At 31.9% G+C, this 27,010-nt stretch overlaps 1 protein-coding gene across 1 annotated transcript in view; it reads left to right on the top strand.

Annotated features, from left to right (window-relative positions):
* Positions 1–27,010, top strand: part of SPR (G protein-coupled sex peptide receptor) — a 167,124-nt gene that overhangs the window by 55,744 nt on the left and 84,370 nt on the right. The window contains exon 2 of the mRNA XM_076407079.1: positions 12,572–12,769. Coding sequence (XP_076263194.1) covers positions 12,572–12,769 — 198 coding nt within the window. The remainder of the gene's footprint in view (positions 1–12,571; positions 12,770–27,010) is intronic.

The following is a 27,010-nucleotide window of genomic DNA, read 5'->3' as shown; positions in this document are numbered from 1 at the left end:
TTTCTGAAGTACCTTACAGAACGTTCGTTTCATTCCATTGCAACATTGACTAAAACTTGCAAATTTATTACCAAAATAAAATATCAAGCAAAATAAAATTTGAAATGTATAATAGAACATAAAAACTCAACATTCGTTTACCAGACGGAGATATTGGCAAAGAGAGATGAAATAAGCTACAAACAGCAGAAATTAAATATGTTTAATAGCTAGGGTATAATAAAGATAAGATGAGAAATAAATAAATACCGAAGCAACTTAACATGGAATAATTGGGAGAATATATAGAAAGAAGATAGCTTAGTAAGTGGGGACACTTACAGCACGTGGAGGACGCAATACACGTAAGAAGAGTCTCGGAGGCATGAGTGGATAAAAGAAATACCAGAGAAAACGACTTAAAAAGAGAAAATCGCCAGCCGAAACAAAAATCTGGACAAAAAAAAGTCAAAGTGTACATGGCGTAAGAAAAACCAGGTACTAAATATAACAGCTATACCACTTTTGTTTGTAAATAAGCAACCACTTTTTTAACAACTTAATATATTTTCAGGATTTAAAATAAAAACACAATATATAGCCACCATAATGTAAATGGGACCCATCAATAAATGGAAAAAGCTCAGTCACTTCGCATAATGAAGACAAATGGGCATTAATTAATTTACGATCCTATCTGCTTAAAATTCCCGGCCAACTCTGACGCTCCTATTACCGGAACTGTGAAAAACTCCCCAATCGGACCGCTTAAAATGAATTATGCCGCCGCTAATTGGTAGATAAATGTCCAAAAGTTCGTTCCGATAATCCTCCAAGCTCAAAGATAAACTCCTGATTCAAATTTGTCCTGAAATCGCGGCTATGGACCGATTTGAATAAAAATTTCAACTTTCCAGAAAGCGGAAACGATTTTTTTTGTTTCGAAAACTTTGCCGGCCCTAATTATTATTCCGTCGAAATATTTTTAAGCGTTTAATGCCAGACGGGTCGTTATCGTGCACATTTGAATACAAATGGCACAAGTATTAAAGGTCTTAAACTGAAAAATCCATTCAATTTAAGCGACGAAATATATAAAACTAGAAATACGCCATAAAGTGTAGCGAATATGACCGTATCACCTTTTAATTTTCGCGACACTAGAAATAGTATATAAATTCAAGAAGAATGTTTATGTTTGTTAATAATTATAATAAAACAAACAGATTTTGAAACATGTGATGAAAGACTAAAAGAACTATTATGCTGTTATTACAAATTTCGATTATATTTTTATTGACAAATGGAATAAGTTTTCCTCAACTAAATCATGAGTATTGTAGATACACCCAGGTACTACAGGACTGGTCACTTACACCGAGAGGTTTAGATATCGACTGTCATTCAAGAAATCAACCGAATAGCAAGGAAACATGAGGAGAGTCTCGATTCTCATATTAATATCGAAATACAACAGCATAATACACAGACCAGAAAAGAATCAAACCATTTGATCTTATGTAGTGCAGTGAGGTGCATTTAATAGAAGAACAGCAGTGTCAATACATGCACATTATTAGAGGCTAAGATAGGGCTCTATGTTCAGAACTCTTGAAAGTTTCAGATTAACTTTTAGGCAGTCCAAGTTCATGTTCCATACGCTGAAACAAAAGTAAGAATTTACCGATAATTTTCTTTTTCTGAAAAGGAAAAGAACGGTGAAATAAGTGGTGTAGTCAGTTGTAGATAAATTTAGGAAAGCAAGGAATAATTATGGGAGAAGCAAATAGAACAGCAAGGAATAAATATTTAAAAAAATCAAATTAAAATATATAAAATATATCAAATTCTAACCCATTAAATCAGGATTACCTAACCAATCATGCAAGAAATCGGGGCCAATATTGGAGGAAATAGGACCACTGTAAGTATAAAAAAGATTAAGATATATGACAGATAAACAGTACCATAAATTGATAGACGTAAGAGAAAAACTATTAAAAATAAATAAAAAATAAATATGAACGATCATCTTATGGAACAAAACAACGAAATAGAGGAGATTATGTTAGTAATACAGAGATGAGACAGAAGTACATAAACAATAGATTGAAAATAAGGAAAGCATAATCGTCTTAACGCTAGCTATAAAAGTCAGAACAATAGAAATACTTGAAAATAAGGAAAAGGAGAGATAGAGTATGGAGCAATAAATCAAGATCACACTAATAGCAAAATTATTGACATATAATTAAAAGGAAATGGTGAGAATGATTTAAAAAAGACGAATAAAACAAAAGAAAAGATAACCAATACACGATAATAACATGTGTTTAACAAAGGTAATAGAACAATATCACTACATAGTATAAAACAAAGTCGCCTTTTCTGTCCCTATATCCCTATGTGCGCTTAAATCTTTAAAACTACGCAACGGATTTTGATGCGGTTTTTTTCAATAGATAGAGTGATTCAAGAGGAAGGTTTATATGTATAATACATGCATAATATACTAAGGCAACATTGCTAATTTTAGAGGTTTCTAACGTGATGTCGTAAATTAACCTATTTTTTAGGCTTATTTAGCAATTAGCATAAACGCTGCCTAACCCTACGAGTTAGATCAATTTAATGTACTACAGTATTGTACACCATAAAAAGGTCTACAAAAAAGTCCGCGATGGTATATGTTTATCTTTTAGGGATAACCCACATTAACCATTTTTATTGTTTACTTTTTACGTGAGAAAATGGCTTATTTACGAAGCTATTTTAAGCAATACGGCATTAATCCTTATCGAATTAAGTACCTTAAATACAGTCTGCAATTAATATAGATCAATATGGTTCCTTACAGCATGTAAATTAAACAAATATTTTCGGAGATATTACAAATTTAAAATTTGCGTTTAAAAATTTGTAATGTAATAAAAATTGTATGAATTTAGATATTCCAAAGATAGCAGGAAATCTTCATAGTAAGTTAATGAACGAACTAAAAATACTGGATCGATTTTAATCATGTTTTCATTGAGTGACATAGGCATTGACATTGACATATATATTTTATGCCCGTGCAAAGTCGGAGCGGGCCGCTATGTTTTTATATACAACGTTCATATTTTTTCTGTAGTGTATTTAATTTATTATCAGCATTGCACCCGTGCGAAGCCGGGGCGGGTCGCTAGTGAAGGAATAAACTAAAAATGAAATATGGAAATAAAATCAAAATAAGCACGTAGTAGTAATAGTAAATAAGCATGGTGCTGAAATTTGTTGTGTCAAAACATAAAAGAGTAACTAAAACGAGACCCATCCACTCCAAGGGAAGTTCAATATTACAAAAGTAACAAAGTTTTCATTTCATGAAAGTAATTGACCTCAGATAGTCGGGAATTTCTACTAACTATTATTTATTGTGTTCCAGCTAGATTGGTTTAAGTGCCGCGTCACTAAAATAGCAATATCTTTGAAAAATAAAGTTTCAAAAAATATTTTAAGGGCATATTATTCAATAATTGGTGACGGTGAAATTATGCAAATAAATAATCCAGCAACTATAAAATTACTAATTAATAAAATAATAATAAAATAATAAATAATTAAATTAATTAATATTAAAATAATATAATACTAATATTAAAAAACTGGGTTTACATAAAACAATAGCTTTAAATCAGTTCCCCTGAAAACAACAGACCACACTGGCATGGTAGTACTGGAACAACATCAAAACCAACATCATTTATTAAGTAATCTTCCAAAAGAGCATCAAGATCCTAGTTATTTAACTAACTCACAATGACAGATTGAATAGAATAACCTACTTAGAGGTCAGATCTAGTATCAGAACTACTGTCCTGAAGATGCAATCTATAACTATCTATATCTATATCTATTGGCAGTTTCTTTCAGGACGGTTTTACTGAAACCCAATAATTTAGATATGAGAAACCAAATAAGACAATAATAGCTTAAAATTTGTACCTCTTTCGAAAATAATATTAACAGTTCGAAAACCTGAAATAAAACCTCTAAAAATATCTATAAATAAATAAATATTAAGGAGTTGTATAGAAAAGGGAGTGAAGAACCTAATATATATTTTTTATGAACGTACCTTGTAATACTCTTCTTAGACTTGCTGTACCAACTGCCAAGAAATATAATTAAAGACAAAACGATCTTGGACCACAATGTTTTATAAAATTCTTAAATAAATATGATTATCTTTTTACATAATAATAATAATCTTAAAAGCGCTTTTGATTTCTGTTTTTTTTTTAAAGTTATATATACATAAGTCAAAGACCTAATAACGCAAACATTTAATACGATTTATGAATGAAGTATAAAAAACGGAAACAAAAGACAACAAAAAGCTATTTCAAAGGTAATTATTTCAATTTTAATACTTTAATAATGTCTTTTATGTTTGGTTCTGAAAGGACTTATTTTTTTCTAGTTTGTTTAACATTTGTTTGTCAGACGAATCGAAATAACAATTGTATTTTCCAGATAAGCCAATTTAAGTTGTTTGTTAACTATTTCTAATTAGGATAGATGGTTATTATAAGAGCATTGTTTGATTAGTTGTTTTGTTTCTTAAATAAGATATGGCATGATTATTTATTTTTTGATTATATATAATTTAATTATCGTGAGAGAAATTCTTAATTTTAATAATGCTTAACATGACAGGTCAACTGAAAAGTTTCCAGCCTATCATAGTAAAATACATTTACAATTACATTTTTTTTATTGAACATGATTCCCTTCAAGGGTGATACACTGATTATAGCGACCCTCCAACTTTTCGATGCCATTTTTATGGTACGATTTATGCTTTGTTTCAAAATAGGCCTTAGTTTCGGCGATCACCTATTCATTCGACGAAAATTTCTTCCCAGCGAGCATTCTTTTAAGATCTGAGAACAGCGAATAGTCGCTGGGTACCAGTTCTAGGCAATACGGTGGATAAGGAAGCAATTCGAAGCCCAATTCATGGATTTTTGCCATCGTTTTCACTGACTTGTGACACGGTGCATTATCTTGGTGAAGCAGCACTTTCTTTTTCTTCAAATGTAATCGTTTTTCTGCGATTTCGTCCTTCAAACGGCCCAAAAACGCTGTGTAATAGTCGCTGTTAATAGTTGTTCCTTTTCAAGGTAGTCAATGAAAATTACTCCATGCGCATCCCAAAATACAGACGTCGTAGCTATGCCAGCCGACTGTTGCGTTTTCCCACATTTTGGAGTGGCTTCATCGTTTATAGTCCACTCGGATGACTGTCGACTGAACTTCAGAGTGAAATGATGGAGCCATCTTTCATAAATTGTCACATATCGATGCAAAAACTCGGGTTATTACACTTGGTCATCTTCAAACACTGCTCCGAATCATCAACACTTCGTTGTTTTGGGTCAAAAGTGAGCTCGCGCGGCACCCACTTTGCATAGAGCTTTCTCATATCCATATGTAACTTAGCATACCAATCCTTGATGGTTGATTTTCCGGGGGCTGTGTCCAGAAACTCGGCCTCAAGCCAAGTTTTTGCTTCAACTGAATTTTTTCGCTATAAAAAGCAATATTTCATCAACACACGAAATTCCTTTTTATCCATTATTTTCACAATAACAAAAGTTGCTTCACTCAAAATACTATAATTCACAAACTAATTATCCGACAGCTGTCAAACTTATACAGGTATCTTCTGAGGGTTATGACTAACTAAAAAACATATGGATTCTAGTAGCGCCGTCTATGTGTCAGGCCGGTGACTTCTCAAATGACCTGTTAGTAATCGTAATTAAGACTTGATGAAAACTGATGACCATATTTTTTATTTCAATATAATTTCCCGTAAGTTCATTACACTTATATCCATTTATGGGCCCCATTACTATAGTTTGTTTGATGAAAGATTTTGTCAAATGGAAGGAAATCTAACAAATAAGTTGGATTTTTAATAAATTCGTACATTATTTTACTGATTTAAAGATGTTTTTTGAACTGTGTCAGCAAGTCCTTTACCTTCATGCTTTTTTCTTTGGAAGTAATTACGAAAAAGAAGTTCTTTTATATACCAAAACACCGGGATTGTGGCGATTATGTGCTATATTGCGGATTCCTGAAAACGAACTGGATTTAAGATTCTCCAGTCTCTTGATTCTGGATCATAGTAGTAGATTCCTAGCGATTAGACGATGCATAAAACTAGTTCCGTTATTTTTAAATTCACAGCTTACACTAGCCATTAAATTGTCAAATTAAATTTCAATTGCTGGTTTGACTTGAATGCTGAGTTTGACAGTTGAGTTATATTCTGATGAATGATTGAATAATACTGATAACGACCGAAATCGGCTTTATTGTCATTCAGAACTGCTCTAGCATCACCATATCTACGTGACCGATAATGTAGGAGAAATATTCTTCTTCCGCAAACAAATCTTGTTGGATCTAATTAGTCTTGGGGAATCCATACAATCTATCATACTCACTAATACCAGACTTCCAATAAAAACGTCAGATGTCATCTGACAAACACTCATGGAGACAATGCCAGAAATATAAATAATAACCCCTGTAGATTGTGCTCCATAAACTAACTGAACAATCTAGTAATTAATTGAAATGTATATTTACTTTTAGGTATATTTTGTCCCCAATATTGTAATAAACGCATTTTAGTACACTACCTGAAAACTTCTCATAGTTCCTCAAGTAATTTGATTTAATGAAACTAATATTTCCCGGATAATTAGACGATCTTCGAGATCGCATTTTAATTATCTAAATTGGAAACGATTCCTAGACAAAACTTACCAAATTATGTGGTAATTAGTAATGGAGAAAAGCTTGATTAAGTAACTGAACGAGGACTCTGTAACGAAACCCAAATGGAGTGGATGTTTGAAGTAGTTATAGTAGTTTAAATAACATACCAGCTGAACCGTACCTTTAGTAGTTTACTAATAACAAAATGTCTATATTATTTTTAAACATTAATCAGAATATATACTATTTTTCAACATAATTGCTACTGTGTATTAATCAATTATACTTTTTAGTTAATTTTAGGCTATTTTAATAACACATTCAATAATTCAGAATGAAATGAAACTTTATTAATAAAATATGGTTGTTTTTTTATGAAGGGATGTTTTCCATTGTAGGAGTTAAGCAGTATATAAATATAACAACTTAATACATGGAGATTATGTCATTTGCATCTTAATATACTAGAGCTATATCATCTCTGATCAAGTAGTATATGCCTTATACATTAAATGTTTAATAATTCCTTCTGTGATCTAATGATGTGTATTAAAATTGTTTTTGAAATTGACAAAGATGTTTTATGTCAGGTGACTTAAGTCACAAGATCCATCTCCGGAAAGCATTTACATATCTAAATAGGTTTTCAAAATATCCTTCATTTCATCAGTACCATTGTTAAAATCAATCATATTCTGAGCAATTACATTAATTATTAGTAAACACCTGTTTATTATTACATCCTGGATTCTTTTCGTAACTTATGGACTATAGGAACTAAAATTTCTGAAACATACATCATTGACCTCATCTATAAAATGTTGAACATTGAAATACTTTGTAAAACCACCATATGCACAGTAAAACTAACAACTTTTACACCTGGGATTGTCATAATTGATTTGGTTTTCATCCACAGAAATCTGCTCTTTTGACCTGGCAAGCAATGCACTCGCGATTTTAAACGGTTCAAAATAGCATTTTCAGTGCCACAATTTCATGTGGTCCCATCTCACCATTTTCTCTTCTAAATCTTTTAATCGCATGGAAATTCCAGGAAACATTTAATGAATTAACTGCAAAATTGTCTGAAACTTCTTTGAGAGTATAAACTGAGATTTCGTCCATTAAGTCCTTGTTCTTAAACGTTTTTGGTCCTCCAGTAAATTCTTTGTCACTGACACCATAATATCCACTTTTAAATCTTAGAAAGTACAACTGACAATAGGGATAGGACGTAGCAGTATCGCCATATGATGGTCTGGTAGACTGTAAAAGTGTTTGGTAGGCTTCGACAGCAGATTTATTCAAATTAGGGAACAAAATTTTTAAGAATTTCGAAAGTACAATTTTGAGCGTTCCATGATTAGCCCTTGTGTATACTGAATAGTTTAATTTATTATTAAATGAAAAAGTGCTATATTATATATGAAAATATCGAAAGCATTCAGGTTAGATTTTTTAATATTTCACTAATACTTCACATTTTCATTTCAAATTTCAAATAATTATTTTTAAGGCATATTGGTATATAATAAACTAAAATAAGTTTCTTCTCTAAATAACTTCATAATTACACAACAATTGCATATAAAGGACGTATATTTAAACAAACAACTGAAATACAAATGGAAAGAACTAAGCGAAATTTATCTCGTAAAAGTTAAGCAGTAAATTCATTCATTCAAGATGATGCGATCCGCCTGCCTCTTCAAGTGACAGATGCCGCACCACCCTAAAAGAATGTTACATCTTGTTACGTGTTTTAAAAATATTACCCTATTAACCAAATGGATTTCGATGAAAAGTATGAAAATGAAACACAGTCTTAAGTAATATATTGTATCAATTTTTTTGAATTAATTACATCATATATTAAATATGCTTGTACATTCTTAATTTACCAACTAAATTATTACTAGCGTCTCGTTGTACTTGCCTTAATGAACAAACAAGGCGAGTGCAGGAATATTACATCAGTATGTATTTCCCAAATTAAAATAAAATTAATTTATTTCAGCTAAAGTTAAGAAAACACTTATGCACTAAACAATTTCGTGTGGTTTGGTTCACTTCAATCTTTTGATTTCCTGCGTGTAGTCCAGTGTATTGCTTCCACGTTGATATGATTTAGTAACCTTATTTCATGTTTTCAGGGGAAATCTTATTTGATTTCGAGGTCATGGTGCAGCACTTCGTTGGTTACGTAGTGATAAAAATTAATAATTAACCGTAGAACTTCTTTTGCATGCGTTGAATTACTAGTTGGTTTAATGTTTTTGTACAACCCCATAGGTCCAAATTGATTTAATGATTTACTGACAAACTCACTTCATTTTAGGTCAAGTTGAAGTATCTTCCAACTAACCAGTACAGTTGCTTAACTTTTAGTCTCTGCTTTTTGTCTAACATGATGTTTCTAATTTATCATCCACAGATTCCGCTTGAAGAATCGGGCATTCGTCAAGTAATATAAAGGCTTTTGTCATTTCGCCGCTCGGCAAAACTAACATGGATGGATTTGGAGCTATTAAGCTATATGTTCGAGTCTCTAGTCCATTTATAGATCTTGTTAACTGCTACTTGTACATTTTTATAGCCTTAGACACCTTATGCCATTATAAATGTATCGCCAGAAAAAGCTCCAAGTACTGTTTCTTTTGTGGTTGGGTTAGCAGTATAGAGTAAATATAGAATTGGTTCCAAGACACTACTCTGTGGAACTCCAGCCGAAATACGTTTAAGTGTTGAGATTGCCCCTTCATGCGAGACTCTTCCAGCTGTCGACAGTAATTCCGCGGTAGCAATTTGCTCATTTTGTGGATTAATCCCAAATGCCATACCCATTTAAAAGCTTGCGAGATGGTCAAGAATATTGCAGGGCAGTATTTCTTTTCTTCCATTACCTTTCCAACAACCGCTCTTACTGTATGCACTTGGCTGACTGTCGAATGGTGATTCGGAAATCCCAGCTGTAAATCTAATATTTGTATAAATAGTTTAATGCGCTTCAACAACAGTTTCTCAAATAAGTTTGATATCGCAGGTTGTAGTGAAATAAGCATGTAAAATCCAACGTGTTCCGCTGGTTTGTCGGGTTTTTTAAGCATAATTATTCCAGTAACCTTAAAACATTCCAGAACATGCTTCAGTCTCAAACAGGCATTGAATATCTCTGACAACATTATTAGCGCTTTTCGTGGCAGCCCTATTAATAATCCAGGTGTAATACCACCAATTCCGGGAGCCTTTTTAAGATAAAGATTGTTGTCAATTTCTTTGGAAAGTTCCATTAGAGAAATCAGATTTACAGCTACATCACATTGACAAACAGGATTTCTATTTATTGTAGATTCTATATCATTCGGTTGGAATACGTTAGCTAACCGTTCTGCGAATAATTCAGCTTTTTGATCGTCGCGTCGAACCCACTCATTTTAATAATTTTTAATTGGCTGTACTCTAATAATTAGTCTTAGTTTCTTTCCATATCGACTAATCTTTTTCTGCTTCCGGGTTAATTAACTTATATATTTCTCGAAGCAACTCCGTTTATATAATTTAATCTTTTGATTTGTCTGATTACCAATCCTATTAAATATTGCTCTTCTAGCTTTTCGTCTTTCTTTTATTAATAAATATCAAACATGTTGAACATCAGTGTTAATCTTGAGAAAAATTACGAATAATTATATTATTATTAAAAAAACTACTATCATTAATCGCTCTAGTGGCTTTTCAAACGTTCATTCGACTTCGTATCGAAATAATCTTCATAATACAAAAATTGTAATAATACACAAATCATTATAATACCCTGGTATGAATACATTATCCGGATTTTCGTTTCAAATTTTGGTTTAATTATTTTTACGCGACCAACTTTCCATATTAAGAACTTCCTTCCCAAAGCTCCCGGCCAGATAATTTAAATTTAACGGCATTCGTAAGAATTAACGTACCAACATCGAATATTTTATCGCTACATAAAATATGATGGTTGTTCGGCCCCATCTGACGTACTGAATTGGCCAAATTTAATTAGAGACCGTCTGGAATACTCGAATTTTCCGAATAAGATAAACCCGTTTCCATTGAAAGTAGTTTTTATCGAACCTGAATCTCAATATTGATCCATATTTAGTTCAGCTTATCATTTGGATTACAGTTATTTGAATACACTGAGCGAAATTAAGTTATTTTTGAATTTATAAGATTATTTATTTCCATCTTGTAAGTATCGTACAATTTAATAATCAATTTTTTTCTTTTTGCTAATTGGTCTCTACAACAAGATTTATAAAATATAAAATGAGGGTAATTCACGCTTAATAGATTTTCTATTACAGTAGTTGCCTACAGCATAAGGAAACTGAAAAATATATGAACAACATGCAATATAGTACATCTTGTTGCATGTTGGCAACAGCGCTTCCCCGTAAATAATGCGACGCGTATGTATTACACAGTTTGCATACCAAATCTTATAGATTATATTTCAGTTTATTATACATTTTGTTCTATGACACTTAAATAAGCTATCAGTGAAACGTGTGATCTCTTAAACTTCGAAAAAGGACATATCCTGGGTGCTCAGCTAGCCGGAGCACCTGTGACAAAAACAGCTGAATCTTTTTCACATTTCATGGCCTACCTTATCCACGGAAATAACAGCATCCACAAAACATGGTAAAATATCACAGTCGAAGGGGAATAGTCGATAGGAGCAACAAATTGGCTTTGCATTGTTCGTAATTTAATTTTGTGTTTATGACACAAAATTATATTATTATTTTTATATTGTTTGGGCTTGACTAATAGTAAAACTAAGAGGAGAAAAATACAACGGTCGGGGTCCGCTAGCCTAGGTGATTTGATAAATATAAACTCTCTAACCACTACACCAAGAGGCAATTAACTTCAATAATTCTACGGCTTAAAAAATGATGTGGCCAGACAAAATAAATCTCAACCCGACATTCACTTGAATAATGCCGTTTCGGCAAAAACAGTACGGCGGAAGCTCCAAAGCTAACATTCATAGAAGGGCTGTGATTGCGAAACCTTTCATAATGGAAACTAATGCTAAACTATGGAAGAAGTCGTGCAATGGTCATAAAACTTGGATATTTGATGAATGTGACTTGGAAGAATTTGGTATGTTCCGATGAGTCATCGTTTACTTTTTTCCTATAAACGGCTAGATTTATATACGGAAACACATAAAAGAAACTGCGATCCGAACCGCCTGCTCTCTACAATCAGGCATGGGAAGAGTTCTGATATGACTTGCATATTATTGTATTCAGCAGATCTTCAATGATGAAGTTCTTACTATAAACTTTGTATAAGTTTTTTCAAAATGACAATGCGCTCATACACAGCTGAAAAGCTCCAATCTTGGTTTGAAGAGTATCACGATATCATCAAACATCTTCCCTGACCAGCACATTCCATTTTCCACCACCACTGAATCAGTTAGGAAATATTTTAGTACAAGAATAGAACAACATTCTGTTGAAAACTCTTCAGACACTCTACAAACTAATTCCCCAAAGTATTGTAGCTGTTTTAAAAGCAAATGGTGACTGAATATCTTATTAATAAACAAATATTGTACATATATCAGGTGTTCATATTATTTTGCCCATTTCCTGTATATCTGCGAATTATGAACGGGAGAAAATTATTGTTTTATATTACTTAACGTTTGCATTAAAGATATGAGATTATTTATTTACACCCTTAGCTATATTTTATATATCATCTGATTTAATGAAAAATAATTAACAATATTATATTTTTGTTTCAGGTTTTACCAAACTTGTTTCACACAGCGAGTATTTGGCTTACACTGGTTCTGGCTGTGCAAAGGTATATCTACGTGTGTCATGCCCCACAAGCTCGAAAGTTCTGCACGTTACCAAACGTATACAAGTGTGTGGGATACACGCTGTTCGCCTCCGCTCTACATCAAGCCCCCAGATTGTTTGACACTCAATACAGTTTGGTAAGTCTCGTACTTAAATCGTTTGAAAATTAACTAATATATCATATATTATCGACAGATTATAATGAATAATAAAAATGTAAAATTAGAAAAAATATTTCAATAGGTGCAACTTGTTCCCATTGCATCAACAATATTGTTGGTGTACCAAAACAACTTGGAATAATATTCAAACTTTACGATTAGCTGTCTGTTAAATTGCTTTTGAACAAATTAATACAATGTTTTTGAATCGTAAGGAAATTTTTGCTGTTACTCTTAATATAAATGCTGTTTCTTAATTATTGACTGTGTTGTCAATCACTGTCAATCACATAATTTTTGCAATTAATTTTACTTTAAAATTATTTTGGAATGACTGCGAGGGAATCTTACACTATAAACTGCGGTGATTAGGGGTGTTTTTGGAGCATAGATAGTTTCTCATTAAACAGTTTACGACTAGACAACTTTACAATGCTTTTGATCGAACTCCACTAAACTATATAAAGGAATGCTTCCAGTAACTATAGAACTCTTACCAAGTGTAATTTTATTTAAAAAATATATTAATTTAACGGTAATAAGTACTCATTTGTTGGTATGACCATACAGGCAATTCTTTCAGTCCAATCTTATTCTAGCACCTTCTATTAATATAGAATTATCTTGGTAGCTGATTGGTCTGAAATAGCACATGGGCACTTCTTCCTACTTATCAATTTAAAATTTCAGACCCAATGATACAGAGAAAAAAAATTATACAGCTATTCTCGTATTATTAAATTACTTACTTACAGTATTACATATATAATTTAACGACTTAAAATAAAAAATATGAAGAAGCTACACTTAGTTATACCCTCACAATAATTGTGTGGTGTAGGGTTCTTTTATTATATTTACACTGACCTAGCACTCTCCCTTAATGCCTTTAATATATCATCATCACGTGCCCATACAGCCCTGATTTGGCACCCAATAACTTCTTTTTGTTAAGATTTTAATCGTCCGAAGAAGCTATTGAAGCGTTTAAAAATCGTGTTTCGAAGATACCTTATTCGGAATGGAATAAATGCCTTAAAAATTGGTTTAAGCGTATGCAAAAGTGTATCGACCATCGTCGCGAGTACTTTGAAAAACAATAAATATATATTCTCAGCTTAACTATTTGTTTCTTTTTATTCCCGAAATATAAATAGTGACCCCCATATATGGCTCCGAAATTTGAATACTGTAACAGTCTGATATCTGCAAACTTGAGATCTTTCAAATTTGATGCTTAACATAAATCCCACATGTTTCTCTGCAGGAATTAGTGAAGTATATTCGAAATCCTGCTGCATCAACAGCAGCGTATTTATTGATAAGTAGGCACTCCCCCAAGCACAAGCTATGAATTGATGTTGATGATGCTTCCAAGGGCTTCTTTCATTACTATTAGTGAAATCTTACACTAACATAAATGAAGCCTTTTCAATATCAAGACATCACTCGTCACAGCATGTCATCATGTCACTATTAAATCTAAAACTGAAGACCTAGCAAACTAGTTTCACTAAATGTTATTACAACATTTTTCAGCTATAAAATTATTTACAGAATAAATACAAATAACGCAAGCAACTCTAATAATGACTCTAAAACAGAAATACAGTTAATTAAAATGACTACAACAACAATTATTTCGGTTTCAGTCTGTTACAGCTAGACCATCTTGAGCACTAGTTTTATACTCGCTGCAGTAAATCTTGCGACGCAGACAAATTAACAGACAGGGAAAAAACACCTCAGAATACCACATAGGTATAATAAAATTTACTTTTTTGGGACAAGACGGCCCTTAAGAAGAATAACTGCAAACTAGTTTGAGGTATACTACCATGTTTTATGAAGCTTTTTGTTGCTGAAGATTTATATCATATTTTAACATATATTAAGATGTATGGGTTAGTTTGTTATTTAGAACCATTGTGTTTTACGGCTTTAACTACAAATCTTCGTTTGACATCATGGAAGTTAAATATATTGGTGTTTTTCCTATTTTATAACATATAACAAATAAACAGTGTTATTTTTTATGACAATTAATCCTGAACTAACAATTACTTGTAAATTTACTGTATTAAATAACAAAAAATTTATATTTTTATAGCTTCTAGTTCAGCAGTTTTTCTTTTTAATGACCAACAAAATTTTTGTTTCAGTTTTGTTCCAACAAAATTGTTATATCCTAAGTATTTATAATCGTTAATTAATCCCTAGTACAAGATTTATATCGCTGATTGAGGGTAATTCGACTCTACGTTTTTTTTTTTAATGTGAATATACTACTGAAATTCATCAACAAAAGTGCAACAGATTAGTTCAGAAGTTATCTGTAGTTTTTAGGTCTGCGAACCATAGAAAGAGAGAAGGAATTATTTTTGTATGTTTCTTATCATTTATTATAATTTTTATTATTATTGATCATTATGTGCCAGACATTATGGCAAAAGAAAACTTGCACCTAGTATTTAATGAAAAAATGTTATTTTTTGAATTAGTTCATTCAATTAGTACAGAAAACTTTAGCCTGATGGTGAAGTAGAAAAACAGTTCCAGAACTCAACTGCTTCAAACATTATTTTTGTTATCATAAAGACCATCTGAGCTAGAGAGATTTCTAAAAAATATAAAAACCATTGATTTTATTTAAATTCAATAATTCTATTTAAAGACACGTAGATATTTTGCAGTTTTGCTGTCATTTTCTATAAAATAATTAATAGAATTTAACACAATCGGTTAAGCCTATTTTGATTTTTATCGGATTATTTCAATTGGGCAATACATTTTACGCAAAAATATCACATTCTACCATATCGCACATGAAATTTAAATATCAAAGTATAATTCTTGGTTTGTTTTCCCACCGACCCATATGTAAAAATTGACAATATTATTGATAAAACCTACTTAATAATTCCTAGGCAATCACTACTTCAATATGTAATAATGGTCATCATGGGTTAATTCTTAACCTGTTTTTTTCTGTGGCAATTTTATGTACTGCTGTCTGTATTGCACTTTTTTGGCTAAATGAGTACCTTGTGCCATATTTCAGTGCGATTTACTGACATTCAACAGTAATGAACAGTAACAATTTATGTGTAACGTATTACCGAAAATATTTATATTTTTAGTCCTTTTTTTTTAAATAAAAATGGCAACAGTAACACATACTAAAAGATTTTTATGGCTGATTTTAGACAATTTATATTTTAATTTTTTAAGCACATCAGCAACAGCAGTTATAAAATAATGTAATTTTACGCATTATCTTCTTGTAAATGTTAATTGGCATGCGCTCAGAACGTTTTTATTTTTATGAATATATATTGAAAATTGTTTGAGGTATTACACCAAATATCCACAAATATCAATTTCTGAGAGTACTCAAAAGTCTGAGAATCTGAGAATCCCCATAAAGCTATTCGAAAAAGGCAGCCACAAAAATCGACAATATATTCAAAATCAAGGTTGAGATCATGAACTAACAATAACTTTACTGAGACAATAGTTGGTTAAAAATGTGTCCCATGTATATTTACTTTCTAAGAATTTGCCTTAAGAAAATCGCATTTAAAAAACATCAAACCCACAGTTGTGTCTAAGTTTCGGAGCCATACAAAGAGATTGTCAAGGTAGATGATTGAAAGAGGTGGATTTTGGTCTACACACAGCAAAATCTCCTACAGCTTGGACGATTTGACTTACTAATTCAGCAGTGTATGCCACTATATTGTCCTGTACTGATCCCAAACTCTTAAACTACCGCACTTGCTCTAACTGGATCGCATTTACATTTACAATAACAACAATGCACTCTATAATATCATCATTAATGCTAAGAATGTAACATCGTTCTCTTTTAAATCTTCCATCTCAATGTCTACCCAATAAAACAGTTCATGCATTGATATTTTCAGTTATCAGTTTAATACGATATAATTTAAAAATGAAAGAATGATGTAGAATTGATGTTTTGGAAACTGTAATTTTATTTAAAAAATATATTAATTTAACGGTAATAAGTACTGATTTGTTAGAAAGACCATACAGGCAGTTCTTTCAGTCCAATCCTATTCTAGAACATGCTATTAATATAATACTATCTTGGTAGCTGATTCGTCTGTAATAACACATGCGCACTTCTTTCTACATCAAATTGTTCGGTGCTTTGAAATACGAAAGAAGAAATCGTGACAGGTGACGAATCATGGATATACTCGTATGAGCCCGAAAGTAAGCAACAGTCGACTGTATGGGGGTCCCAAGATGAACCAAATCGAACAAAAGTTTGTTCTCGCACGAAGCACTTCAAAGAAAATGGTGGCCTGTTTCTTCGGGAAAATTGGTCATATTGCAACAGTGCTATAATATCATCATTAATGCTAAGAATGTGACATCGTTCTCTTTTAAATCTTCCATCTCAATGTCTACCCAATAAAACAGTTCATGCAATGATATTTTCCATATCAGTCTAATACGATATAATTCAAAATGAAAGAATGACGTAGAATTGATGTTTATTAAAAATATAGATATTTTAGTACCCATATAATATCATAAATATTTAGATCAATCGTACATATATCGATCACCATGTATGTTTTATTTATTTGTAATAACGTACATATTTTGTTTATTCTGAGCGCAGTATTTTCATCAAAATTTTACTGCTTGCTATCGGAATACATTTTCTGTAGAATATTTTTAGAGGCTAAATATTTGAATAACTATGTTAGTTCGCGTGCTGGTATAATTATGATAGTAATTGTTAAATAATTATAAACATCTTACCTATTATTGTTTTATTTTGATATTTATTAATCACGCAACTTAATAATTACACAACACGTAATTTACGAGTAAGAATCTACTCTTTGCTAAGTTTTATCCAAGATAATCTATAATTTAAGAAATATTAAACTAAGGCTCTGAGATATTAATATTTAATTCAAAAATTGGTCCTCTTATTACACTTTTTTTAGTCTAGCTTATTCGGCTTTACAGTGTGCAATTTTCCTGTTCACAATTTTGATTGTGGTGGGAAACTCAAAGGATGGGACACTTTTTAAATCTCTGGATAAAATAACTCAGGAATGGTATTAAAGAATTCATTAATAACGAATCAGTGTACCTAGTGCACCGGGAAGTCATTACCGGTTTTTTCGATTTGGCCTTGGAGTCGTTCGGCCGGCTTCGCCAGATGATCTTCAATATATATCCACTTTTCATCACCTGTCACTACTCGATGCAGCAATAACTTACCAACATACCTTTGAAGGAGTATTTTATAAACGATTTTTCGATTTTTTATTTGTCTGTCATTCAACTGATGTGGCACCCATTTTCCTATCTTTTTAATTTTCTCCGTTGCTCATAATCGGTTGTTAATCGTTTCTTGGGCTAAATGTGTCCAACACTTCTGCCAATTGTTTTTGAGTTTAGGTTTGGTCTTCATCCAATAAATAAATCTTGTAGTTTCGCATCTTCAAACTATTGTGATTTTACTTTTTACTGAACTTCATTTGTGCTGCACATTGAATTTTCAAAACCACGCCTCACATGTTTTTAAGGTTAGAACATGTTCACTGTAAATTTCTACTAGTATGCACTGACCTTGAGCGGCTTTTTCCCATTGATAAAATAAAAAAGTATGCGTGCCGAAAAAGAAATGTAAATATATGCCGGTGTTCCATTCGCAAAATATAAAATGTAACAGATCAATTGAAAAGTCCCCGGCCTATCATAGTTAAACACATTTTTTGGCGAAAATATTTTTTTTATTCAACATAAATCCCTTCAGGGATGATACAATGATTATAGCGACCATCCAACTTTTGGATACATTTTTGTAGTTCGATTTGTCGTTTGCTTCAAAATAGACCTCAGTTTCGGCGGTCACCTCTTCATTCGACGAAAATTTCTTCCCAACATTCTTTTAAGAACTGAGAACAGTAAATAGTCGCTGGGGGCCAGATCTGGAGAATACGATAGATGAGGAAGTAATTTGAAGCCCAATTCACAGATTTTTTCCATCGTTTTCACTGACTTCTGACACGGTGTATTGCCTTGGTGAAGCAGCACTTTCTTTTTCTTCAAATGCGGCCGTTTTCCGGCGATTTCGTTCTTCCAACGATCCAATAACGCTATGTAATAGGCGCTGTTGATGGTCCTTCCTTTTACAAGGTAGTCGATGAAAATTATTCCATACGCATTCCAATATACAGACGCCATAAATTTGTCAGCCGACTGTTGGGTTTTACCAGGCTTTTCAGCAAGTTTATCGTGTGCAGTCCACTCGGATGACTGTCTATTGGACTTCGTAGTGAAATGATGGAGCCATATTTCATCAATTGTCACATATCGCCGCAAAAACTCGGGTTTATTACACTTGATCATCTTCAAACGCTGCTCCGAATTATCAACTCGTCGTTGTTTTGGTCAAAAGTGAGCTCGCGCGACACCCACTTTGCACAGAGCTTTCTCATACCCAAATAGTCATGAATGATATGGTGTACGTTCAGTTGATAATTTTAGAGTGTCTGCTATTTCTTTCAATTTGCATTTACGGTCATTCAAAATCATTATGTGGATTTTTTAAATGTTTTCGTCGGTAACAACCACTTTTGAGCGTCCACTGCTTTAACCGTCTTCGATGCTTATTTCACCAGGTCTAATGTTAGCATACCAATCCTTGATGGTTAATTTTCTTGGGGCAGTATCCGGAAACTCGGTTTCAAACCAAGTTTTTGCTTCAACTGTATTTTTTCCCTTCAAAAAGCAATATTTTATCAACACTCAAAATTCATTTTTATCCATTTTTTCACAATAACAAAAATTGCTTCACTCAAAATGCTATAATTCACAAACTAATCATCCGACAGTTGTCTATACACGCATCTTTTAATGGTTAGAGCTAACTAAAAAACATATGGATTTAATTCTCGTAGCGCCATCTATGTGTCAGGCCGGGGAGTTTTCAGTCGCTCTGTACATGAAATAAAATTACTAAATCGCAGTGACGTGGAAGCAATACGGCTACTGCACAACACGCAGGAAAGCAGAAGATTGAAACGAACTAAACCACATGAACTTGTTTAGTGTATAAGTGTATTCTTAACTTTAGCTCAAGTGGTTTAGTTTTATTTTAATTTGACATACTTGACATTCTTGCGTATGCTTATGCAAGTACAACAGTAGTAATAAATTAATTTCTAAATTAAGCTTGTACTAAGCATATCCATTGTAAGATGTAATTAATACAAAACTAACTTATCAAACTGCCCTCGTAAAACTAAAATACCCCAATAAAAGTATATATTTGTACTGTATAACTACTGCTTAGATCTACTCTATCGAGTCCTAGTTTGGTTTGAGTTATTCTACCACAATTTTCTGTATGTTCGTTCGATAATTAACGTGTGTGTTTGACGCTCGCGGGGAATTCGAAGCTCAAAGTGGAACCTTGAACTGTTGGCAAATTGCGAGACAATTTAATGGCGGATTTCTTTCACCGAAGTCACGTTCGTATTTGTCGACATCGCGAACGATCGTCCCAAAGATCTTTCCCCCAAAGCGATGAATCGACTCCGAGACAGGCCTAACTGAATTTTACGCGGAAATAATTCGCCTTAACTCCAGTTCGCCAAGTCAGATGATGAAGTTGCCGAGTTTTAATTGGTAAACGACAATGACCTAAGATAACGATAATGAAGTAGATGAATTAAAACGAAGTTTGATTATTGATTACCCATTTTTTAGAAAATTCGGACCAGATTCTTCCCAAGTAATTATCTGTATTAACTTCCTTTAATTACAGATAATTTCAAAACAACCGCAAACTAACTTTGTTTATTTCACAAATTTAAACTCAGTTAATTTCTTAGCATATTTTTAGGAAATATCACTATCTTTATTTCAAATTTATCTGTTTTTATTGTTTAGTAACCGACTCTAATATATATAAATATTAAACGTATGTAACCTTTGGTAGAATTATATATAGAACAAAAATATGCCATCTGTAAATAAATATTAATCCTAACACAAACATGTCAATTTGGGTTCCTAAGCAAACATTCAATGACCAGGTGCGCATAATAACACATATCCTTACAAAATCCTATGAAGATAAGAAATTGCGTTTAGCTATATTCTTAGATGTAGAATCAGACTTCGATAATACTTGGCACAAAGGTCTCTTTAATAAGCTCAGAAAATATTATTGAAGTATACTAAACATACTGAACTATTCAAATCTTACAACATAGCCAGAATGTTCATCATACAGTCAAACAAAAGGAAACCTACTCTACAATAAAAGTAGCTAAATTCTAAATTCTTTAGCTACTTTACACATGATACTTATACCACAAATTGAACTTATCACCGTGGCTACATTTGCTGATGATACTGAGATTTTTGCTTTTGGAGAGCAGGCCAGCGACAAAGTAAATAAAGTCATTTCATATAGCAAAAACGAAAATATCTCAAATGAACCCTTGATGCAAAACACAAGGAATATGTTAAAAAGAATAGGAAATGAAAATGTAAGAAAATAACAATTATCGGTACATAATAAATTACTATTAAGTAACTTAACATGTTCGCTGCCGAACTAGAAGCCGACTACGTTTTTTCTTATAATAACAATAAAATATTCCGAATGGAACTAGGTTTGGACGGAACCTTTGGTAACCTTTTTATGACAGACAAACCAAAGTCGTAAATTGAAATACGATTGCCTGAATTTCTTGTAAAGTTGGCGCTCTTTTCATATCTATTTTTCCACCTTTACGACGAGCGGGCTCTGACATATAGATGTTGTTCCCACCATATGCAATTCTATAAAACATATGAATCTAAAAGAAAAAAATCGAAACCAAGTAAGTAATTGAGTCACCTATAGTCTTCAGATAATGCCAATACAACTCTACGGGCACACTGTTAATGCTGAACTAGATACAAGACTTACCCATCGCACCCACACACATCGGCGTCCAATGAAAGCTTCACATTACGCTCCAGCGCGTTATTAGCAGCGAACGTTTTAAGCATGTTTTAAAGCCTACGTGAGCTTACGGAAGTCAATTATAAATATGTTCCGCAAAAAGCAATATAAATAAAGTCCTAAGAAGCATAGTAATAGCATTCAGGTACTATCCGACTCATTACTTAATAGAGACCGACCCTCACTAGGTAAATCAACGTAATCGCAAAGATACGCGTGGAGAGACTCCACTCTTATGTTAACATAGAAATATTGCAACTCTTGGATAACACCAAAACAGGACAGACTCAAAAGAATTAAACCATTTTATCTTATGTAGTGTTGTATAGTGGGGTGCATTTAATGGAAAAAAGCCAGCAGTATTGATACAAAAACATTATTAGAATAGAGACTAAGTTAGGATCCTTGGGTTCTCCTAGACATGTAAAGTGTTGTAAAGACAAATTGTAAGTTAATAGGTAACGATTACTAATGTAATAAATAATTTTCATAAAATTATAACATGCTTGAAAGGTAATAATAGAGCCTTTCCTTCATATTGACTGACATATTGACTATTCTTTATTACTAAATGTATTTTATCCTCCCCAGAGTAGTTCCTGTTGGATAGAACATATTTGTGCCAAAGTTTTTTTTTATTATCATTGAAATAATTCTTAAGATAATTTCTAAGGTAACCTTGAAAGCTTTCTTTTGGGAAATATCGGTTAGTCAATATCAGCCGAATGAAGAAAACGTACATGTCAAACAATAGTTTCACATTTAAGGAATGGAAATAACTAGCCTGTTAAAATGTTAACATTGTTTTCCAAAATAAAATAGTATATGTTAAGAAAACAATGAAATATAATTCAAGTATTACCAAAATATATTGAATACAGTATAGATGTATTGTATAAAATTTTTCACATGGTATATTTACTTTAAAAAACTCTAATTCTTACTTTACAATTTTTTACGATAGTTACAGATTCCTCCAGTTATTCTCATTATATTTTGCTACTTATATAACATTAAAACTGTAATGTAATATTTAATTTTTTTTTTTTGAACCAGTAAGAGAATATAACCAATTATATTTCTTTTCAGGATGTGTATTTATCATATGGTTTTTTAATATACAGAAAATAGTTTTATACTATAATAGAGTGAAATACCATTGTATCAGTCTGGATCACTACATGTATGAAGAGCACATATTTTTCTACTATGTTGGATGATTACGATAAATTTTATATTGTATATCTTCGACATTTTATTCATCGTCTTACAATTAAATTAAAAATTTAAGAGATTAGGAAGAACTGAATTGACGTAAATGCAATATTTCTTTTAAAGCTAACATAACTTCAGGTACTATCTTACATGTTCTAGCCCCCAAACAGTCCCGATTTAATTCCTATAGACTTATTTTTATGGTAACCTGTCAACATTAAACAAACGAAGTTGTATATTTAACAAAAATTGAATTGCTTTTGAAGAGAAACTCCTAAGTTAGGTCTTAAGAGTCCCATGATAGTCAAAGAGATCATATAATTTAGTTGTAAATATTTTAATCATATTTAATTAATTTTCCTTAGAACAAAATTAATTATTTTTACGTTTCAATATCCAAAAATAAATTTGATATGAATTGGTAACAATCGCATAATATACCATTTATTCTGCATTCATCTAACTTTTTTCGATTAATTCGCTAGTTCTCCTTAAAGTTGTAACTTTAACAGTGATTTGCATTGAACCAACTTTATTCCAGTTCCTGTTCCTGGACTTTCGGGAATTTAATCATCTCTGTTATCGGCTTTAGAACGCGTCAACATTATAATTACACTCGATGGAACTTTACTTCACAACGCACCGTTTGATTATGCAAAATTATGCTTTTATCAAACAGATTTGACTGTGCGCGTGTTTCACGGTAGGTGGCTTCCTACCTCGGAATTTATAATCCTGGAATTCGAACTAAGGAAGTTATGGTTCGAATAGAACCGTTTTTTTTTTAATATTCCATAGTTTGTGAAATGAGCTAGTTTTGCTTTTAACTGTTTGAATAGTTACAAAAAATCAGTATTATATATTCTAAAAATGAGTTTTATATTTGTTATAAAGGCTGTTTTCCAATTTTGTGTATATGGATATTGTTTATTACTTATCCAGATATTGGAACACATTTACGTCGAATTTCATAAAATAATTATTTCGTTTCGTTACTAAGTAATTATGGCGATTTTTTGTACATATTTTAGAGTCTTCTTTCTTACCAACGCGGGTTTATCTGAACCGGATCTACTATTTAAGTGAGCTCCGAACAAAAGTCCTAGGCATTAGTCTACTGACTGGACAGTGATCAACTTAAAGACCATCCCAGAGCACATCCGGTTTTACCCAGCCTGGTTACTGCCCTGACTGGGGTGGTTATTCCCTGTCGGATTTTCCACTGTTGCCTTTAAAGACATCTAAGCCATAGCAGGATTCAAACCCACGACTTTCGCAACACTAGGCAAACCATCCTATCTCCTTAACCACTACGCCAACCAAGCCGGTGACTTTTGATGACGTATTTCGATAATTCATAAGAAATCTCTTTTGTTTTAAAACCTCGGTCTGAACAAAGAATAAATTAGTTGGATATAAAGTAAAAATCAATATTTACAACTTTAATCATTATGAAAACATATATTCGTATGCACATCCCTTGGTAAATTCAAATTAAGTTAATATGGGTCCAATAATGGTAATAAAAAGACCAAAAAAAATTTTACCTTCAAAATCTTTGATAAATAAGCCTTAGTAACGTTTAAGTAAGGTTACATTAGATGAGGGTCCGCGTATGTCTTAGTCAGTCCGTAAAAATCATACGAATTATCACCTATTGTAATTAAGCCTTAAGACGCAATTGTACAATGTCACTTAACCAAAATTGAGTATTGTGGTTTTTTCTAGGGATGCCGAAAAATATACACATATATTTTTTAAAACATCGACATTTTTCGCTGATATTTGCTTGGCCGGTAAATCGATATATGTTATCCGATCTTTTGAGTACTTCTTTCGTCTGTTAGTATCGATAGTTGTAAAAGAGAATGTCGAACTTTAAGCTGGCAAATAAAATATCGATATTAAAAACTTACTATTTCAAAGGAGACTATCGAACTTTTGTTTTGAGATTTCTCTCCCCGAATACTGAGAGTGATCCTTGCGTGGTTTGGTATTGACCATTTTATTCTAGGATATATCATTATTTTTTCCCCGTAACAGATATTCCTAGTTTACCAAGAGATATTCGATAACAGTTGACTGACAGTATGAATCCATATCATGTTATAATAACTGCTAATCTGAATTATGCAAGACTTCTGAAGACTATGAGCATATTTAACATGTATAGGCTATGTCAATACATTTTATAAAAAGATTATGAAATGATAGAAATTCTTGACGACTTTTGAATAATTTGTTAAAAGTTCAGATTATGCTTCCGGCTGAACTATATTCTTTAAATGTTGTATAAGTCCCTTAACACTTCCTTCCCCAGTCCCTTAACACAAACTTTCAATAAAATTGTGGTGTATAAAGGAAAACATTTATCCTTTTAAGTAAATCGTCATGAATCGTCTACACCCGAAATATGATACGAACTGTGCCTTGGAATCTTTGCGAAAATAGTCTCATTATGTGAAAAATAATATTTAATGACATTATGAATATTTTTAAAAATTTCAAAACCACTTTAAAAAGTGCAGCAATTGTCCAATCTGTTAGTTATGGTTGTTATTTATCACATATGTATTACTTATTTTTTACATCAATAGTGACCCACCAGAATATCTTACTCGCTAGATCCTGCTCGATAAATGTAATAAAACTGGTAGTGTAGCTAGAAAATTATATGTCACGTATAATCCAGCACTAATCATTAAATACATTCGAATACTCATTAATATTATCCAAAAACATGATATACCATATAGAGGTTTGTTGCGTATGAAATATTTATTGTTAACGTGCAATATATACAGACAGCCGAGATTATATATTTTGACTTTTGACCTATTCATTCCGGCTAAAAAGGAGATATGATTTGTCACATGGTATTCCCGAACGCTGATTTAACTTTAAAATGCATTCCATTCCGTAAAAAAATAATATAATATTCTGCAAGAGACCAGAAAAAATCAATACCAGCTTGAAGAGCTTAAAATTGTAGTAAAATACAGTATATTTTTAAAATTACTTATTCAACCATATTGCTATTTTTACTAGCAAATCCTCAAATTATACACTTCTAGATTTGTTTCTATAGTTATATACGAAAAATATTGAAATTAGGACAGATGAATTCTTTAATTTATACATTAAAATAAATAATATATCACGTAATGTATTATATATGTTAAAACTGTTAAGAATACATCGTTATTATTCAGTAAGTTTTGAATATAAATATTAAAAAAGTATCTAAACGTTGAGTAACGTATAAAGAAAAACAAATTCTGAATAATATATAAGGTGGACTGAAACAAGGTACCCTATTAAAAATTTGAAATAAAAACATGTTAACCTAAGAAGAGTTTATTGATTATTTAAATGTATATAGACATTTATAAGTTATTTATCGATTATTATATCACCAAGACGTTCCCCAGAACACCAGTAGCGCTAATCTAAAGGGTAAGTTTCGACCACATGACTGTAACTTGCATTGAAAGTTGTCGCCGTTTCTTTACGAATGTTTTGTTTTAAACCCCTATTTTTCAGATAATGATATAAAACAATCGTAAAATCGTCAAAAAAAATATGTCAAAATATAAAATATCAATGTAAATAACTATTACATTCGACGGTTTTAATATTCCTCTATATAAAATAACGGTTTTTCATTTATTTTTGAATTGGTCAGTGTATGCAGATACTAATCATACAACTCTCAAAACAGCATCTTCAACATTTATTATTAGTAGTGATCGTCCGGTGGTCAAAGGAGAGTAAAGGGAATAATTTAAAAACAAAATATCTTACGCTGGATCATGCTTGATAGATGTAAAAACGTTTATAGTGTAGCTATAAAATTATGTGTCACGCATAATCTTGCACTAATCATTAGCTACATTGGAATACTCCTCCATATTATTCAAAAGCATGGTATACCATATCGAGACTTTTTTTATCGTTTAACGCGAACCACGGTCCTCAGCTTTAAG

Source organism: Rhynchophorus ferrugineus, unplaced genomic scaffold (genome assembly GCF_030347505.1).
Source record: "Rhynchophorus ferrugineus isolate W39M unplaced genomic scaffold, kcgeb_rfMv2 rfM6, whole genome shotgun sequence".
Lineage (NCBI taxonomy): Eukaryota > Metazoa > Arthropoda > Insecta > Coleoptera > Curculionidae > Rhynchophorus > Rhynchophorus ferrugineus.
The sequence above is the reverse complement of the archived record's forward strand: the minus strand, read 5'-3'. Positions and strand labels throughout refer to the sequence as shown.